Below are 19,180 nucleotides of genomic sequence, written 5' to 3' on the forward strand. Positions count from 1 at the left end.
AAACTCTAAATGGCTACCACTCTTACTGTCTAGTCTAATTCCATAAAAATTAGGCCCTGAAAACTTGCATTTGCTTTTGCTGCAGCAAGGGAGTATTTGTTCCGTTCTGGTTACCTTCTGTTGGGGAGGTTTCTATACTGGTGTGCCTGCTATGTTAGTGCAGTTTCCCATTGTACTTCACTCGTAGACCTTTGATGAAGTCACGTGGCCTCACTTAAGGTGTCACTTGAGGAATGAGGTCTCACTGGTGGGATATGCTCCTGTGACCTTGAAACACATCTGGAAAACTGACCGGATGCACCTCAGATCTGAAAATATCTGTCTGTTTGCAACTAGGTATTTTTTTGGCTGGGGAATTACCATTTTTTGTTTTCTTAGAGTAATTCATAATAAGGGACAGTATAATGCCACATCATAACCAAGGAATTTGCTGAAATAGGAAGAAAGTAATGTGCCATCAGTGAAATTCAATGTGCTTATGATTGTGTGGCATACAGAACTCTATATGCAAAATCTGAGTGGTTTAAAGGTTTTGTGCTACCCTTGGGCACTTAGATAAAGCAAATACCCATTCACTTGAGTTTGGATTGTAGGTTTTCATGAAGCTTTCCCCAGAACAGGTATTGATCAGCTTCAGTAGGCAACTGCACTCATACTCCCCCTAAACTTCTATCATACAGCTTACTTGCATGCTGAAAAGTGGAAAAACCCAAGGAAATGCATAATTTCTACTAGCTCTGAAAGAGCTGACAGTTTTGGAAGGTGTCAGGAGGAACTTAGTTAATATTTAGGTGCTGAATTTAGGTACTGACTAGGAGACGCTGAGACAAATTTGATTCCATCCTCATATGCACTGTCAGTAAATACTTAGTGGTTTATATGCAATAGGAATAGAAATGAAAAGCTTATTTATGTACCAGTATTATTTATTCAACACCTTCATTTACAGAATCTGTATCTTTATGCTCAAGGTTGTGTAGAGATTTTTCACATATGTTACCAGCTCTTCAATAAAACACAATTTGATGTATTTTTACAGCATTGTAAAGTGGAACAGAGAACATTTTAATGGACAGTAGGTTCACCATTACCAAAGCATGTTCTTCCATCTCCTGCCAGCTTGTAGGGATCAGTCAGGGAGACATTTGTAGCTGCCCTTAGTGTTAATGCATATAGCAGAAGGAGGGCATGGTGGATTAATTTCATTTTCACATTCATTGATGTCTGCAAAATGAGGACACACTGATCAATAATAATTACAAAGTACAAAGGGATTAATAATTTCTCATAAACACTTTTTACAAGGATTCCTAAATGAAAGGCATTGTACATTTTCAATGAGACAGATACTGATAAAAATCTGTATTGTTACTGTTTAAAGGACAAAGAAGAGGGTCGTTGTTTCGTTTTGATTTTTTGTTTGTTTTAAAGCTGGAAATGATGAAAAAGAAAAGTTGTTCTCATAGTCCAAAAGCTACAAATGGCAATTGGCTGAATTTTCAAAAATGTAAACCTTAAATGTGAGAGCTCTTCTTCATGTGTTTGTGTCCTAAGATTTGACTTCCTCTATAAATTTTTCATCCTATTATCTATAGAGATAATGAAAATAATAAGTTAGACACAATTCTGTACACTTCTAGGCATGACATTGAGGAGCCAGATTTTCAGGTTAGCTTTGTTTACAAAATTTTTAACCATAATTTATGATAGCAGTGCAAGGATGGTTGTTTCTAGATGTTATATGAATTCTGTAAAATGACAATATCCTGTCAGAATGTTGAGCAGATGAACAATTATCCATTGGAAAACGTACATACATGTATTGTTCTTGAGGCCTTTCAAGATCTTTCACTTTCTTATTATGTGATGAAATAGGAAACAGCAGTGCAGGAAAATACCCAGTGAGGGAAAGAAAGGGGTCTTTTCATATTTTTACACCTGTCTTTTTTCTATGTAATGTTTACTTCATGACTGAATTCAATTGACTAAAAGTAGGTGATATCCGTGCTATTTTAGGTAGTTTCCCATTGGTTCTGTATATCTGACAGCTTGTTTAATGTCTCTGACCAATGGTTGTGTGAAGCACTGCAAACCCATATGTGAACTACTAGTCGAGTCTGCAGTATCTTCTCTTTTTGGTTTTATCCTTTCATTCTCTACCACAATGTTTGATCTGCTACTTCAATACAAGTACTTATTTTCAATCAGTATAAGAAACTGACCTGTTTTTACTGACTAAGTTTAGCGTTGTCACTGAGACCACTTTCCATCATTGGAAATAGAACCAAGCCTTATTTTCTCAAATTTTAGTACAAAAAAGTAGCTGTGCCCAAAGACAGTTCTCAGCTAAGACAGTCAAAAGACTAACATGCAGGAAAAATATAAAACTTCAGAACCCTTAAGAAAAAATAGCATTCATAACATGTCTTTGAAGCAGGAAAAGAATCTGTTGTTTAGGATGAAGATTTCGGATTATTACTCCTTTCAAAACTATATTTTGAGTTAATGTTCACTGGCTTAATCATCATCTGGGAACAAAAACCTGCACTTTTGCCTGCACTGTAATTTAAATGAGCTCCTTCAACTTCTATAGATCCATAGTCATGCTATGTGCTAACTAGATAACTTCTTCATCACTAAATAGTGCATGTCAGATCTGACCAGCCAACCCTGCTGCTCAGAGAGCAGTTGTTTACTAAAGCAAAGAGTTATCAGGACTATGACATCACTTAATATAAAGGAAGGTAGCATATTCTAACACTAAATTACTTCCTGAATCAATAGAAATTATATCAGTCAAAGCCCAAGTTAGTAAGAGGGAATTAACAGCTCTCAGAATCCTATGCTTTTGCCAGCAAGCCACTCTGTCTTTCCAGAGTAGCATATAATTTTGAAACCATCTGCAGAAATGCTAAGCTCTATCCTCCTCATTATATTGCTTGATTTATCCCTAATTTGCTGAATATTTAAAAGAATGGGAACATATTGCACAGACATGCATGGAACAAAGTGCTTTCTACTGTAAAACTCAAGTAGCATCTGCATAAGTGGGTTTTGATGGTTTTCCTTTAATAAAGGCATTGCTTTTTTAATATATGCAGCAGCTTGTTTTCCTATAGCACATATACAGTCTTTTGTTTACATTACTGAACATATTAAAAGAAACTGGGACAAGGAATGATTCACTCGTTTAACTTATTTATTCCATTCCCTGCCAGAACATTAATCGATTGAAAAGGTTTTATTATAATTCATTTAACATCTTTATTTCTTTATATGGTATTTATGTGGGAGGAATTCAGTGGATAAATAGGATGTGAATAAAGGAAAGAGCTGAAAATTTCATTTGACTTTTTCCATACCAGGTATACAATTAGAATGAAGAGCTTTCTATTCTGCTATCATAAAAATACTGATAAGCAGATTTTATTGTGGATGAGCTGCAGCACTTGCACTCAAATTAATTTACCACCACCCATAATATATTCTGATATATAGCCTTTTTGGGTTTATTTTTCTCTCATGCTCTTATAAAGCAGAGGAGTGTGAATATATGCACACACATGCATGTATACATATATATATGAGTATATGTACACACACCCTCATTATAAACACATCTGAAATGTTGAAGAGAGAGAATTAATTCTTCACAGCATGAAGAGTGAAAGTCTTGAAATATTTGCCACATTCTCCTTCTAGCTTATTCTACTAAATAGTAAAAGGCAAAAAAACACAGAAGATGAAAGAATTATTAAAATAACAGAAAAGGTTCCTGTGAAAATGTGCCAGAAATATATATTTTTACTAATTTTCATCTGATCTACTTTTGTACCTGCAGAAGTAATTAACTTCTGGAAAACCTTTTCACAGCAATTTGGGAGGGGAAGGTTGTACCTGAAGTGATTATTAGTTTCCTTAATTTCACTTATTCACTTCACAGACTGTTTTTTTCACTTTTACAAAAATTATTAGGATGACACATGATCTAGTGGTGCAGAGTTCAACTTTTATCTAGAGCATCCATTGAAACAATGCCAGGAAAATGACAACTCACTGACATGCTGTTATGTTGAATGTAGGAGGAAGCAATGTATAATTCTGATTTGCAGCCTTTTTTCCTTCCCTTTATCTCCCCCCTCCCCCCTGAATGGTTGTTAATAGACTTGATTTTTGTTTAATTGGGCAATTTTTAGTGACATTTTCTTATCATCAACTTGATTGCTGAACCAGGATGGGCAGAGATTGAAACAGCAATTCTGGAGAGAGTTTCACGTTTTTGTGTTATTGCACCTAATAAGCCCAGGATGCTAACTACAAGAAGGCATAGGAGTAAATTCACATCTGATGAGCTATAGTGGACTTTAGCTGTTAGAAAATTCAGAAATAAATAAATAGTAATAGCAATAGTAGTAGTAATAATAATAATAATAATAATAATAATAATAATATATACCTATACAAACTGGAGCCTCAAAGGTCCATCCATTGCTTGTGCAGGTTAATTGCTCTTCTCCTTGTAACTGAAATCCATAGTGACATGTATAAATCACTGTAGATTTTCCTGATTCTGAACAGTATACAAAATCACCATTTTCCACACTTTTTGGTGTTCCACATAGTTCATCTACAAATAGAAAGTTTGTATTACAGGCTTTTAAAAAATTACCAACTTAGACTTGCAAATGGATGGTATTCTGCATTATTACTGCTATAAATATTAACTTCAGTGAAATTTTTCACATGTTTTAAGGTGATCAAGACTAATTGTTCATTTCTGGAAAAGAATTGATATTGAATATCACAGGTTTTACTTATAATCCTCATAAAATTAGCATTACAACATAGGAAGGTCATGGACCTACTGGATCAAGTCCAGAGCAGGGCAACACAGATAATCAGAGGGCTGGAGCACCTTTCCTTTGAAGAAAGAGGTTGAGAGAGTTGGGGTTGTTGTTGCAGCCTCGAGAAGAAAAGTCTCCAGGGAGACATTATTGCAGCCTGTCAATTTAAACAAGTCTTATAAGAATGATTGGAACAAACTTTTTTATCAGGACCTGTTGCAATAGCACAAGGGGTAATGTTTTTAAACTAAAAGAAAGTTGATTTAGATTAAATATAAGGAAGAAGTTTTTGACAAGAGTACTGAAACACTGGCACAAGTTGCCCAGAGAGGTGCATGCCTCCTCCCTGGAAACATTTGGATTCAGAGCTCTAAACAATTTGATGTAGTTGAATATGTCCCTGGACATTGCAGGTGGGTTGGACTAGATGTCCTCTAATGATTCCTTCCAAGCCAAAAAGTTCTATGATTCTATGATCCCACTTCTAAGTGATAGAAATAGTAAAGGTCTGATTCAGACCAGTAACTCAAGACCTTCCACAACCAAAGTCAGTACTTAAACTTACTCTCCCCTCCCTCTGAAAAGATTGGTAACTACTAGATTACCTTCATGATAAAATTCTTGCCAAGCTTCTAAATTCATCCTGGGTATATTGTTACAGTGCTTAAAATCCTGTGGAAACTTTCCAAGTTGAAAGGCATCTGCTGGCACTTCAGAAATTCCTGTGTTGTCACAAATTACGCGGGACAGTGAATGTTTTTGGAGTTCATGCCTTTGAGCTTCTGTGAAAACATTATCATTTTCCCACCAAAATCTGGAAAGATTGATAGAAACCTTTTTTGAAAAGATCAAAGAGCTGCTTATTTTTACTTTCACAGTACCTTTTATTTAAATACCAAAAATAAGAATTACAGCAAAAATAGGTGAATAAAAGAATAATAAAAGTAAACTCCATGACCATAAAGAACCAGTCATAAAAAGGCTAGTGTGAGTCTGATGTACTGGTCAACTGGTCTGATGTGTTAAAGCCAGCAGAATTGCTTTTCATTGATTGAACAGGTCCACAAAAACAGTTACAGTCCTGAGAGAAAAACTTGAAACAAATTTGATTGAACTGGTCCTTACTCCTACATATACTAATATGTGCTGTTCACTCATAAATTGTTTAAAGCATAAATTACAGAGGAATTGAAGGAGTAACCAAAATAGATTTCCTCATACTAAAGTTTTTGAATTCTGTTTGCTCTTACTGAATGGCTGCTAGGAAAACAAGTGTATGTTGAATACTTCTCTCGTTAATTAGGAGTACTTAATTTGCTAAGAAACCTGTAGATATGCAGATTAATTATAGTAGAAAAGCATAAGTATATATAAGCATATATAAGCATAAGTAGAAAAGCAAAATGATGTTTTTGATCATACATAAAGTAAGCTGGAGGAGGACTGTCTGGAACAGAGAAGACCTGCTTATTTTTGTCAGATCAGGAGTGTGGTGTCAGAACAGAGAGGAACTAGTTCAGAGGAGCTACAAAGGTATATTTATTAAATGGTGACATTATATAAAATATATATGTATGCATGCACATATACATACACATTTAAAGGTAAAAGGAAAGAAAACACTGGGGAGAAAAGGAAAGACAAACATTTTGTATATAAAGACATGTGATTAATGGCAAAAATACTTCTGAAGAGTTTGATAGAATGTCTCTATTAGTACAGTGAGCAGTGATAAGCACTGCTACACTGCTTAGCTCCCTGTAGTGCTCAGGCCAGGCCAGTCAGGATTTTTTCAGGATTGGTGGTAACATGCCTGAGGACAGTCAGCAGTAGAGCATGGGAGTGATCAGACTGTGTAAACCGAGCTCAGGTTTAACACAGGACTTATGATTCATAATACAGGGAGCACATCGCTTGGAGGTTTCTAGAAAGTCTGTGAGTTTGTGTTTATGTTTGCCTGATTAGAAGGGAACAGCAATATTGACTGTGGACTCTATGCAAACCTGGCATGTGTTCAGCATTTGAAGATTTTTATGAGCTGCCTGTAAATGTACTATGCAAATAGGAAGTCTGATAGTTGTGTTTGTGTTCCGGGGAGGATGAGGACTGCCAGTGTGCTTCAGGGTGGCTTTTCAGGACAAATCAGATTCTGCTGCCAACAGGACCATACCTGCTAAGTAAGGTAAGTGCATGTGAAATTTTGGAAAACTGGCTTTATTTGTAGGCCAATAGTTACCTTCAGAATCCTGGTTTGTTAAAAAAACCCATCCTACTTTGCCTACATTGAAGGAGGAGGCAATGTAGAGAACCAGGGGTAGAGGAATGTCCCACAACTCAGCAGCACTGTGATAATAAATGCAGGAGAGATGGAGGAGCTGGAAGGAGAGCAAAAGGAAGGAGCCTTCCTCCTACACTTTGTCTACACCATGTCTTGCATGCTCCCAAACTTCTCAGAGCATCCTGAAACTTCACTGATGATTCCAAGACCCCTTCCTATAAACAAAGCCATCAAAGTCTTTTCTCCACTCAGTTCTCCTACACCTATGTCCCCTTTCATATACATTAAAATCTATTCTACTTTTATCACAAAATTTAGTTTTATCTATAATTCTTAATGAAAATCTACCTAACAGATGGGTGTTTACTTTAACAAACATTTTGGTTTACTCCATTTGATCTGTGTCAGGTGATCAAAACCTATGCAAAGAATGAAAAAACTTCAGAAGTTTTTCCCCAAATGTTTCAAATCCTGAGATTGCAAAAATATGAAGAGGATGAAGAGGTGGAAGAAGGCTGATGGATCGGAAATAATTTGTCTCAGATGATGTGGTTATGATAGTGCCTGACTTCAGCAGATAAGAGAACTTTTTTTGTTTTGCCAGATTACTGACAAAAAGGTTTTAGGGCTAGCAGAATTCAGGGTTCAGCCAGATGACAATTCCAGAATTGTGAACTTAAAGAGTAGATTAGAAGAGTTATTTTTAAATCCCTACATTCAGACCTGTCAGTTAGGGTATCCAGTGTATGTAGTGCCCCTGGTCCAGTTACAGATAACACCCAACACTACCTGACCAGACACTGCAGTGTTAGACTGTTCCATTCTTATTATGTGACAACTATAACATGTTGTTACATACTTCTAACTTCTCTTAGGTGGTTTCTTTGTTATTAATGATGGAATACCATTTCACATTTAAGTTAGCTGCCACAAACTTTGTAGCAGAAACTCAGGAAATTCATTATTAGAACTCTCTTTTTCTCAATTTGGAGTTAATGTAATAAATTATCCTTAAGTTTATTTAATGCTGGTAGCATTATGAGATACTGAATGTTAAGTAACAGTGTAAGGTACTGAATAACAGAAAGGGGGCTGAAAAGACATCCATAGATACTCCTTCCCCAAGTAGGGACAAGTATGCCTGTACCATTCAGAAGACTTTCAACCATGTTTTGAACACAGCTGAGTAGAATGTTGGTTGTCTATACAGTTTCTGCAAATACCACCTTTATGATTAGCATTGCTTTTTCTTGTAAGCTAATTAATTAACATTTTTTAAAGTTCAGATTTAAATTCTGACTTGGATGATTATTCCCATAATGGTTTCTTTCCATAACAGTGACTTATACGAGGAGCTTAAAGGTCATTGTAAGGACAAGATGTATTTAAAACACTCCTGCTAGCATGGTGTGAGCAGTTTTAAATTAGCCATCTCATGAGATCCAAAATTACTGCCACAAGTACATGACAGAAATAAAAAAAAAGTTGGTTTTATAATTGCTTCATGAGCAGAAGTGAGATAGAAACAGCTTCACATATGCCATTGTGACCTGAAGCTGCATTCCCCCTGCTTTTCTGGTATGAAGTGTTGTACTGGCACAAGATTCTGGTGGCACCTGTGCAGGGTTGGCTGAAGTGACATCCTGTGCTGTGTCCTATGAGGCAACTCTGGGAACACTCTGTTCCAATTCACATAAGGCCAAGTATGTGGTGTTTTTATTATCCTCTTATGAAGCCCGAATCACAGATTTTTCTTATCCCTTCTGACTTTGCTGTGGTTGCCAAAGAAAAATATTGAGGTTCTTCCAGCTCCTGAGCAGGCCTCAGGGGGAATAAAGCCTGGACAGTACTACATCCACCCATGCAGAAGTTACTGGCCCCTGCCACAATTAACTTCTGGTGGTATCTTGCATTTTCAGTAGGAGTGCACAGCTGGACACCTCAGTAGCATAGAAACAAACTCCATGTCATCTGGAATTGAGACCATGTGTGAACCAAAGAATAATCATCAAAACCTCACCCAACAAAACTGAAGGAGCTAAGACAAAAATGTGCGACAGGTAGAGAATGATTTGTTTGAAGCATATTTAAGTGGCTGTAAACTCTCCATTGCTACTGGGTTTCTACACATGATTTTACTGCATAATAAACTCACCGGTCACCATCCCTTAGTGCTTTCATTTGCTTTCCGATTATACAGGCGAACAGGGGACCAGTTCTAGCACCTGGAAGAAAGTCTTCCATGAGACCGCCAAGCCAAACATCAATATTGTTAGGATTATGGTACAATTCCAGGATTTTTTCAGTGACATTTTGATTGGCTATTGCTGTATTCAGGTCAGTGTGAGTTTCCAGTTTTGGTAAACCACAGAATTCCCGCCATTCATTATAACCTGCAAGTATGATGTTTAAAGGATGATTAGATTTGTCTGCTAGGCATGATATATGAATTAAAAAATTTATAAGCACAGGATTTTGACAACCTTGATCATTGTCATAGGGAGTTATGTATAAAAAAGGCCTACTATTATTGGTTAAACTGATCAGAGAAATTATGGAAGGATTTGAGCTAAGCTCCAGCATTCTTCCTCTAAGCAGGTACACCCATGGCCTGACTCCTTGACTGTTAGTTCAGTCTTACACTGGGCTGACTGGAGTAAAAAATCTAATGCAAAAAAACAGAGAAAAACGTAATATTTCTTAAAACGCAGAGTTTACCTAATCAAGCCATCTACACCACTCCTAGAGACATCTGTCAACACCTTCTGTGTTTGGTAGAGCCAGTGAGGATGTGCCTAAATTGACTATCCCACAGGCTGGGGATAGCCTTCTGATGGGAAATGGCTGCTTCAGGCAGAAACTCCCACTTCTCAGAGCTGGTTCCAGCAAAAACAAGCCTCAGGTACCTACACTGAGCACACCCAGATCCACTCACTAGTAGTGTTCTTCTAGAGTCCAGATTTACGAGAAAATTTTAATCTCAAAAGTTATCAAATACTTTCCATCAAAATTAAGAATATTAGCAATGTACATTTTAAAAGAGACTTAAGTGATTTTTCTGATTACCAGATCTATTATTTAAAAGCTTATGATTACATCCCAAATATAAGCAGTTATACTTCAGTTACCAGTTGGAAGAAAAAAAAATCAAGAAAAAGCAATAGACCTGGGAGTCCATGATCACGGCCGCGTTGTAAATTCAGTGACGATAAATCAAGTGAACCATTATTGGACAACACAAACAGTTTTTCTGTTAACTCCTCATTCAGCAGTTGATGTTGTACCTGCAGTTTTGCTGGATGTGCTAGAAGACCCCTTATTAAAGGATCCAAGCCTCCTTTAAACATAAAAAATGGTATTATAGAATGTATAAACTGTTATATCTTTCATAATAAATGTCAATACTTATGTGTTAGTATGTTTTTAAATCATTGTGCCACACAGGCTTTTACATTCAAACACATCTCCTTTAGTTCAGAGTAGAAGTAATAGTGGTATGAAATAGCTCCCTCTTCTTCAGATATAAAAGAACTTGCAATCTGTTAATAAATTCATACACGGAAAAAAATCCTAAAAAAATCTTCACATCACTCATCCTTTTATTGCCAATCTACCAGACTGTTTGAATCTTGAGAGTAATGTTTTACTGATTCAGTCAACTGTTTAATTGAGAATAATAATTAATGTTCTTTTTAGTGCTCAGGAATCCAACCAACAAATTAAATAAATTATTTAATTAAATAAATGCTCCCATTCCTAATTCAGGATAAGCAATTTAGAAAAAGTTACAATATTCTGGGGAAAAAAAGACAAAAAAACAACAGAAGCAGTTTAAATAAGACCATACCTTCTTTAATGAGCCTCCAAGGACTAAAGAAAACTTCATGCAAATGAAGATTTGGGAGTTCAGGATCGTCTAAATATTGTGCATTCAATCGCCTCACTATTGGCTGGATTGTTGCATGACCAAAACGAAAAGCAGCTGTTGAAAATACATTAGAAACTGTAGGATTCATTGTGGGATCATAACCTGTATAAAGGCCAATATACTGATTAAAAGCATCTGGACCAATGATTTTGGGAATGTAATCTCTTAAAGTAATAATCTGAAAGAAAAGAAAAAGAAACATATTTCAGCTTTTCTAGAGATGGACAGTAATGAGTACCAGGTGCTAAATGCTTTTTCATTCCCTCATTTATACCCTAAACATTTGGAATAAGCAAGAGCAGTATTTCCTGGAAAACAATATCAGTCTTATTTTTGCAGTTAGGGGAAAAATGACCAGAGAGAATCTGTGCAACAGTCAGGCCCTGTTAGGTCTTACCATAAATGCTGGAAAAAACCTCCTGAGCAGAGATTTCCAGTGCTGCTCATTTACAAACCATGGGGGGAATCCAGCTCAAGGGAGGTTTGCTGAGATTAAAAACGTAAATTATAATGGCCTTTAAAATGGCAATGAAAGCAAGAAGCACTATAATGTCTTTCAAGAAGGCTTTCTAAAAGATGCTATTTTCAGACATATATTTATGACACAAATCCTCTTTTATTATTATTTGAAATGATGAGGCTTTAAAATACTGGTGCCCAAAATCCCTTTGTAGACACTTTATACTAAACTTAGGCCAATTTTTAGACTTCTAAAGAATGCACTTCAAAAATAAAAAGACTGATAACACCTTCTGTCAAATGCTTTTATAATTTGATAGTATTACAGTGGCATGGAAAAGCATAGGAGTAATCATGACAAAAGGAGAGAAGGGAAAATATTCTACTGTACCAAATAAAATGAAAATGCATTATAGGTTAAAGATTATGCTGAACTCAATAAAGCAATATGAGATAAATATGAAGCATAATGGACTCAATAAAATATCTCATAGATTCAATATAATATGCAATAAATATACAGACAAATGTACTTTGAACTCGATATAGTGCAGATTGAAAAACTAGCTGCCTTAAAATGACCTTATAAAAAACTTGTATCATTATTTTAGGCACAGAGCACAGACAAGAAAACCTTTCCACAATTTAATCACTTTTCCCAGAAAGTAGAGGTTTAGGTTTTCAGGTTAAGTCATGCAGTGCACAAAATATATAAAAGGCAATATGTTATAATCCCTTTTACAGCTTCTTTAATGCAGCATATGAAACAAATGAAATTATTGCAAGAAATTAATACTGACACTGTCATTTGAAAAGCTAATCCATTGCTTTATTCAGAAAGGTTTTGCAAGACAGTTCTAATTTTAGATATATAGTTTTTACAATCAAAGACCTTATGGAAGAGTAGGTTAGTCATGGATGCAAAAAATCCTATGACTAATTTTTTGGCTCATTTTAAATGAAAGTCCAAGCTAAGATACTCAGGAAGGCCAGACTCCCTGAGGGAAAGGGCAACACAGACTTTTCATTTGCTCCAGAGGCAACATCTTCATTTCCAATTTCCTTGATAAAGGGGTTGCCATTTTGAGACAAGAAAATTAAAAGGCTAAGGGTAAAAAGGGGTCTTATGCCTGCCTACCCTGCACTAGGAGAGGCATCTGTTTGATGGAAACTTCCAAAGGCTAAATGAGGCTCAACCAAGTAGAAGTGAGTTTTAGACAATACAGGCTTAGTTGTTATTAATACAGAAGAATACAATACTACTACTGGAATCTGCCAAAGAACCACATCTGAAATAGCATCTAGGATTTGTGTAGTCTCTGGGTGTGGCCAAATTTGTCTGTGTGAAGTCAAGGAGAGGCTCACTATGAGGGTTCTCACCACTGACACATACATAAATTTTAAAGCTGTTAACAGCTGACAGGCATCAAAATTAATTTTGTTAAAATTCTTTTGTATGCAGACCCTTCTCTCAGAAAATTATATAAAAGGTTTATTTACTTCCATAAATAAGCACAATACTTTCTTTCAGTAGAGTATTCCTTCAATAAATGAGATTCTCCTGTGGAAACAAAGGAATGTGCTTGTTGCAAAATATGTCAATAAAATCAGAAAGCGACAGAAAAGACAGAAAGCGACTATGTGGGAAAGAAATCACAAACTAGTATAGTGAATGGCTGTATCATTTCTGGCTTACTTTGAGTCATTTTTTAACAAAAAGTTAACAAATAACTTTTGTGTGTTTGCAGAAGCATAAGGAATGTATATGGATATCCTGAGTCCGAACCTGCAAGGCAGAGTGGTCTCAATTCTTTGTGACATTTATGAGATTAGAGGTAATCCAAGCTCCTCTTAGGCTACATTCATCACCTCATAGCATCAAATCCAAGCTCTACAGAAGCCTCATGAAGAAAACAATTTTAATCAATAACATCAATATTTCTACTATCTCATGGTAGTCATTGTTCCAACAGTATAATTTAGTGGAAAATTATGATGAATGAGCACTGTGTTTTAAACAGAGGGCCATATGCTCAGCATTTTTATAAGGCCTTTCTATTCTATATAACCATATATTAACTGAGAAATTATTTAAGACTTATTCATTTAGTCATATCAGAGAATATAAAACACTAATTTCTTAGCAATCCAGCCACTCGTTTGGTAAGTATCCAGACAGAAACAGCATCTATCAGAAAAGGCTTTGTATAGATTTTGCATCATGTCATGAATCCCATGTGCACTGTTTACAGAAAAAGTAACTGAATCCTGACCTGTAAACACTAGAATACTGCAAGTCAGATAGAATGTTACTGTTAAAGGCAGCACTCATTCAGAAAGCAGAATTACAGCAGGGGTTTCCAAGCCTTATGAACTCACTGAGTATCCTGGCTGCATTTTTTTCAAAGCTGAGCCAACTTTCAGCAGAAGTCAGCCACATGTTATATATTTGGAAATAGGTTATACAATTTCACTTTATTTTTTAAAACTTTTTGTTCATGTTAAACATTATTATCAATTAGATGCAAAAGATCCAGAAATTCTTAATCACTTTTCATGGGGTTCAGGAGACTTTCCTTGCAAAAACCTCTACAAGTACATCCCAAACTAAGTGTGAATGGGGCACAATGGCTGGAACAGGAAAATAAAAAATAATGGCAGGAACAGGAAAATATAAATATATGTGAACTACCATAAGGGTACCATAAGTAAGGCCAAAAGTGCAAATTGTCATTGGCCAGCTGTAACTGCAGAGGAATAGTATCTCACTGAGATAGTGTGGTGACAATTAAATGAAACTTCTGCACTTGAAGATTGCAGAAATAATAGAGAATGATCAAGTATAACAATGTTTAATTCATTAAAGTGTTATGCATGGTTACTTAACAGTTCTCACTGAAAGTACTAAAGGATTTACAGATGATGATGAAGTCCTAAACTTTTGACTAAAAAGTGATTTCACAAAAGTTCAATTTTTAATTAAAATGAACTCATTATTATAATTCTGTTAATAGTATAAACTATACTCATTATAAAGATGAGTTCTGGCATTATTCTAGACACACTGTTTAGTAAAATATATTATTTATCTATTTATTCTTTATAATTTCATAATTTTAAGAGAATATATCCAATAATTTAATTTCACAAATTTCATCCAAGTAGTTAATGCATGTAAATCTCAGAAGTCACCCACGTTCAACCCATGCCTTAGACCATGCAAGATGCTCAAACAAAACAAGCAGATGTAGAAGGAAGTGAAATAAATGCCTTTATGTACACTGAGAACTAAAGGCAGTTGTTACCTAAAATTGGGATCAAGTGGGAGCAACTGCATGAATTCAGAGATGTTTCTCTGCTACTGTAATAAATCAAAGAGAATTGGATTCAGATTGATCTGCAAATGTCCTGCTCTATCTGACTACTGTCAAATCTTCCATTTTTCATAATCCAAATGGCACATCAGGAGAAACTGTCTCCAGAAAGAACACAATAGGTGTGTGCAAATTACACATATATGAGATAGTAATGTTAAAACTAGCAGCTGCATAATTGAAAATTTTTTCTTCAGATATTAAATGACAATGAAAAAATATATTTCTGCACAAAACATGAGGAAACACAGAATACATGTCTTTATCACTGTATACTGCAGTGTTAATACTTTATTCAGTTAAGCATGTGTAATTCCCATGAAATAGAAAGGACAGTTACTACTTCTTATCAGTGAAACTGTATAATGCAGCCAAAAAAATCTTTTTTTGTGCAGGATATCAACAGACAATTGTTATGTTTGGTAACTTTGGCAAGTTTCTATTCTCAAATAGTTGTCATTAGAGATATTTGTGGTGCTAAAAAAAATCCAGGAAGAAAAGTATGGTCTTAAGAGAGATTTTTTTCATCCTCTTTATTCTAGAAAGAAGAAAAGGCTTTTTGTTCAATTCTCTATAATTACACACCCACAGGCAGAACTTGTGCTTGAAAGTATTCCCTCCAAAAAAAGAGAATTTTAGAAATGTCTAGCAACTGAAACAAGACTTGATAGTGGAAATCTCATGGTAAATTCAACCAGAGCTGTCATTAGTGTGCCAGTTAACATACCACACTAATAGAGGTGCTCCAATTATCTTTCCTGAATGAATGTCTCTAAACCAACTAAATATAACTCAAACACATTTCTAATGAGCCATAGGCAAATCTCATTAGTCTGTGCTACCAGCAGAGTTAATGAGCAGTGCTGATCCATGCAGTGCATTGCCTTGCACAAAATGGTTTCTTTCAGGCCATAATGTTTGTGGATGCAAACCAGAAGGGTATGAATGCACAGAGGCCTGCTTTTGGACTTGCACTTCTTTTCTAACAATTATTAACAATTGTGACTTGTCAATGCCATTCTTTTAATGAAAACGGCGTATTTATGGTAGAGGAGGTGACTTGGTTAAAGCAAACAAAAAGCCAAACATTTCAAAAGAGCCTAAATACAATTAAGTGAAGTATGTTACTTCTCTGGAGCTCTATGAATTTGAGTGTAGTTAACAATGCATTAAACAGAGCAGGTGATTTCTTAAAGGAAACATGCTTTGTATTCTATTGTGACAGAAGAAAGGAAAATGGTTTTATCAGAAAAGTGAAGTTTTATTGCATCCTTCCCCAATTTATCTCCCAAAAAGTCTCCTTTGCTACTGAAAAAAAAATAAATTGTAAGAGTATGAAAACATGTCTATTATAAACATCCTTATGGACTCTTTTGTATTTTCCCACAGGTATTTCTCCTGCTATCTCCTGTTAACAGTAGCCCCTGAAGTACGTGCATTACTACTTCATTGAGAATGTCACAGGCATTTTTACACTGGGGATTTATTATTTACGTAATACCTGTGAGAAAGTAAACATTTTGAACATTATATAAATACATATAAAATTATATAAATAATTTCCTTTAACCAAAAAAAAAAACCAAAACTGAAAAAGCCTCTTCTATTGAAAAAACAGACATTGGAGAAGCCTGCATAAATATGTGTCTGAGTAGAAACTGCCATGAAAATCAGAACGCTGAGGTGCCTAGGGAAACTAAGCACTGAAACATTGCATTTAGGAAAGTGGTAAACAAAGTGAACTTTAAACATGCCATGTTTGAAGCACAGAAATAGGTGGGAAAGAAAGGGTAACGGGATCTCAAAAAGCCCCTCCCAGAAGCATATTGGAAGCTTTGTGAGTTCTGTCCTGCAACATTCACTGCAATGTGTGTAAAAGCAAGCAAGCAGCCAACCTGATGCAGAGCACCAACAATTTTGCGCGTCTCTTGGTAGACGGTCTCCGCGCTCCAGTGGCCATTGATGCGCTTGAGGGCCCGGGCCAGGCGGTTGTGCTCCCTCAGCCACAGCGTGTGCATGGCAGCCAGGGATGTGACCTCGCTGGAGCGGCTGTCCCCGGCCAGAAAACATTCCACCCTCTCACCTCCACTCACACTTGGGTCTTGTGCACAAGGGGATGGGATCTGATCTGTAAAAGGCAGGTACTCCCGATGGTTGTCATCATACTTTAAGTTTACTCTAAGAAGGCCTTCATTGCTTGTTAAATTCCTCAGTTTGTTTTCAACAGCAGGGGTGCTGCCATAGACTGTAGAGGCATCGAGGAAAGAAGTTAAGCCATTGATCTGTTGTCTTGTATTTAGCACTGATATATTTCCAAAGAGAACAGTGTGATCACCGGTGCCGCATGCCGGAGATGAGCGGTAGAAGGGCAGGCAATCCATCCCTGCAGATAATGTATCGTTGGTGGTTACCTGCATACAAAATAAGGGTATTTTCTGAGGTGAGGAGAACAGCTGTGGATGCTGAATTGAGTCTTGTCTAAATATTTACTTCAACTCTCTGGTTTTTATTGTTCAGACCTCAACTACTGGAATGACATATTCTAAATCTGTATAGATTGTTTTTCTTTAAAGAGAAAAGATGAATATTTTTTAAGCAGAGACAAATAAACCCCCAAACTTTTACTCTATCATAAGCTGTTGATGTAATACCTTTGCATCTAAATCTGTCTGGCTTTAAAATCAAAATTCATCATAAAATGTATCAGAGTGAAGACATGAACATCTGGTCAAATTCTGTTCTACTGAAGAGCAATAGAAGCAGCAGGTTTACCTGTATGCATAAAAACATAATGAGGAGTTTCAGTGTCTGCAGCAGCACACTGTAAAAGCTTTGGTTCAATACTGAATTCTAATCCTGTTTCCTAACTAAAAAGGACAGATGTAAATATTCATTTTGCTTTCTGCCAGTCCCCCACAAGTCTTCTGCCACATTATTTTGCTGCAACAGTTGTCTTACAGGTACTGAATTCTGACCATCTTCATAAAAAGCAAAGGCTGCACATAGACTTGGCTAAATGAAAAACTGCCAGTCTTTTATTGGTTTGATCCCCATACAGTTGAGACACTGAGGTCAAATAATGAGGTCCAAAAATCTAAGAGAAAAAAAATTATTTGTACAGACACCTGAGCTAACCCTTATTTGTATTCTATCTATTCTATCTGCTTGCTTTTCATTTTTCACTTTGGCAGAAGACAGTGAATGCTGCATATGTGATGTAATTTCTTCTTCATTTTTCTAATAATACAGAGATCAGTCTGCAGAGATAGAACAGTCATTAAATTGGGGTTAACAGTAACAAAGTGACTTTGGAATGAAATGAATTAACTTTATATAACGTTATCTCATTTATTATACCAAGTAAAATTTTCTTAGTACTGAGAGCTCGTGTCAGTAGGGATTGATACCAACAAATCTTTTACATTAAGAAATGGTTAAATTTTGTTTGGTAAAGAAATTCTACTATTATTTCTTCATTGCCTAGGTTTTAGCAAATCAAAGTAGATTATATTTGAAGAAAATAAGTAATTTTCTTTCACTGATTTTTGAAATCAATAGTTTCTCTGTCTTGTGTTTTCTATTTAGCATTTGTTATTAAGTGTTTTGCTATTAGTGTGGCTTCTTTTTCCCTTCAGCCGGTAATGTAAGCAGGCAACTCATCTCATAATACAAATATCTGAACCTGACAGCCACAGCCCTGTATGTGCTGTATATATTCTAGTTATCAGGAGGTATTCAGGAAGAATTCAGGTTTCACTGAGAAAAGAATGTAGGAAATGCCTATATGGTGTTAAACAGCAAGGCTCACAGAAAAACATGTCAACACTGAATGAAGCTCATACTGAATAATCTTTAGTTAACTACCTCTGCAATTTCAGTTCAATCCATTCTGGTCCCCAGGGGAGAAAAATCAGCAATAATGAGCATTAAGGTACTGGCTGAACTGCATAATGCTGTCCTTTCCCTTTTCATAGGATAAGTAGTTTGCAGTCAGCAGCTGAACGTGTAAACTAGAGGTTCCTTATAATATTATCCAAAGACATTAAAAATAATCTGAGTGAAAAAAATAGACCCTTTTCTGCTGAAATGGGTACTGAATTTCTTTTCTTTTTTTTTTTTTTCTTTAAAAAATGACTAAAATTCATGATTCATTTTTGTTTGTATCACACAGTTCTAGAGGGAAAAAATTTGCAACAAAACCCTGATTGGCCACAATAGTTTTCCTGTATAGCTGCCTGTTGATTTAAGTGGTTATTATATATGCATAGTCATGGTAATGGTAAAATTCTTCTACGTG

At 35.8% G+C, this 19,180-nt stretch overlaps 1 protein-coding gene across 1 annotated transcript in view; it reads right to left on the bottom strand.

The window, feature by feature from the left end:
- Positions 1-908: 908 nt before the first annotated feature.
- TPO (thyroid peroxidase) overlaps positions 909-19,180 on the bottom strand; it is a 34,877-nt gene continuing 16,605 nt past the window's right edge. The window contains 8 exon segments of the mRNA XM_023922710.2: positions 909-1,137; positions 1,139-1,224; positions 4,457-4,627; positions 5,450-5,658; positions 9,278-9,515; positions 10,289-10,459; positions 10,970-11,228; positions 16,779-17,294. Coding sequence (XP_023778478.2) covers positions 1,066-1,137; positions 1,139-1,224; positions 4,457-4,627; positions 5,450-5,658; positions 9,278-9,515; positions 10,289-10,459; positions 10,970-11,228; positions 16,779-17,294 — 1,722 coding nt within the window. The 3' untranslated portion in view covers positions 909-1,065.

This window comes from Cyanistes caeruleus, chromosome 2 (assembly GCF_971803275.1).
Source record: "Cyanistes caeruleus chromosome 2, bCyaCae1.hap1.1, whole genome shotgun sequence".
Classification (NCBI taxonomy): Eukaryota; Metazoa; Chordata; class Aves; order Passeriformes; family Paridae; genus Cyanistes; species Cyanistes caeruleus.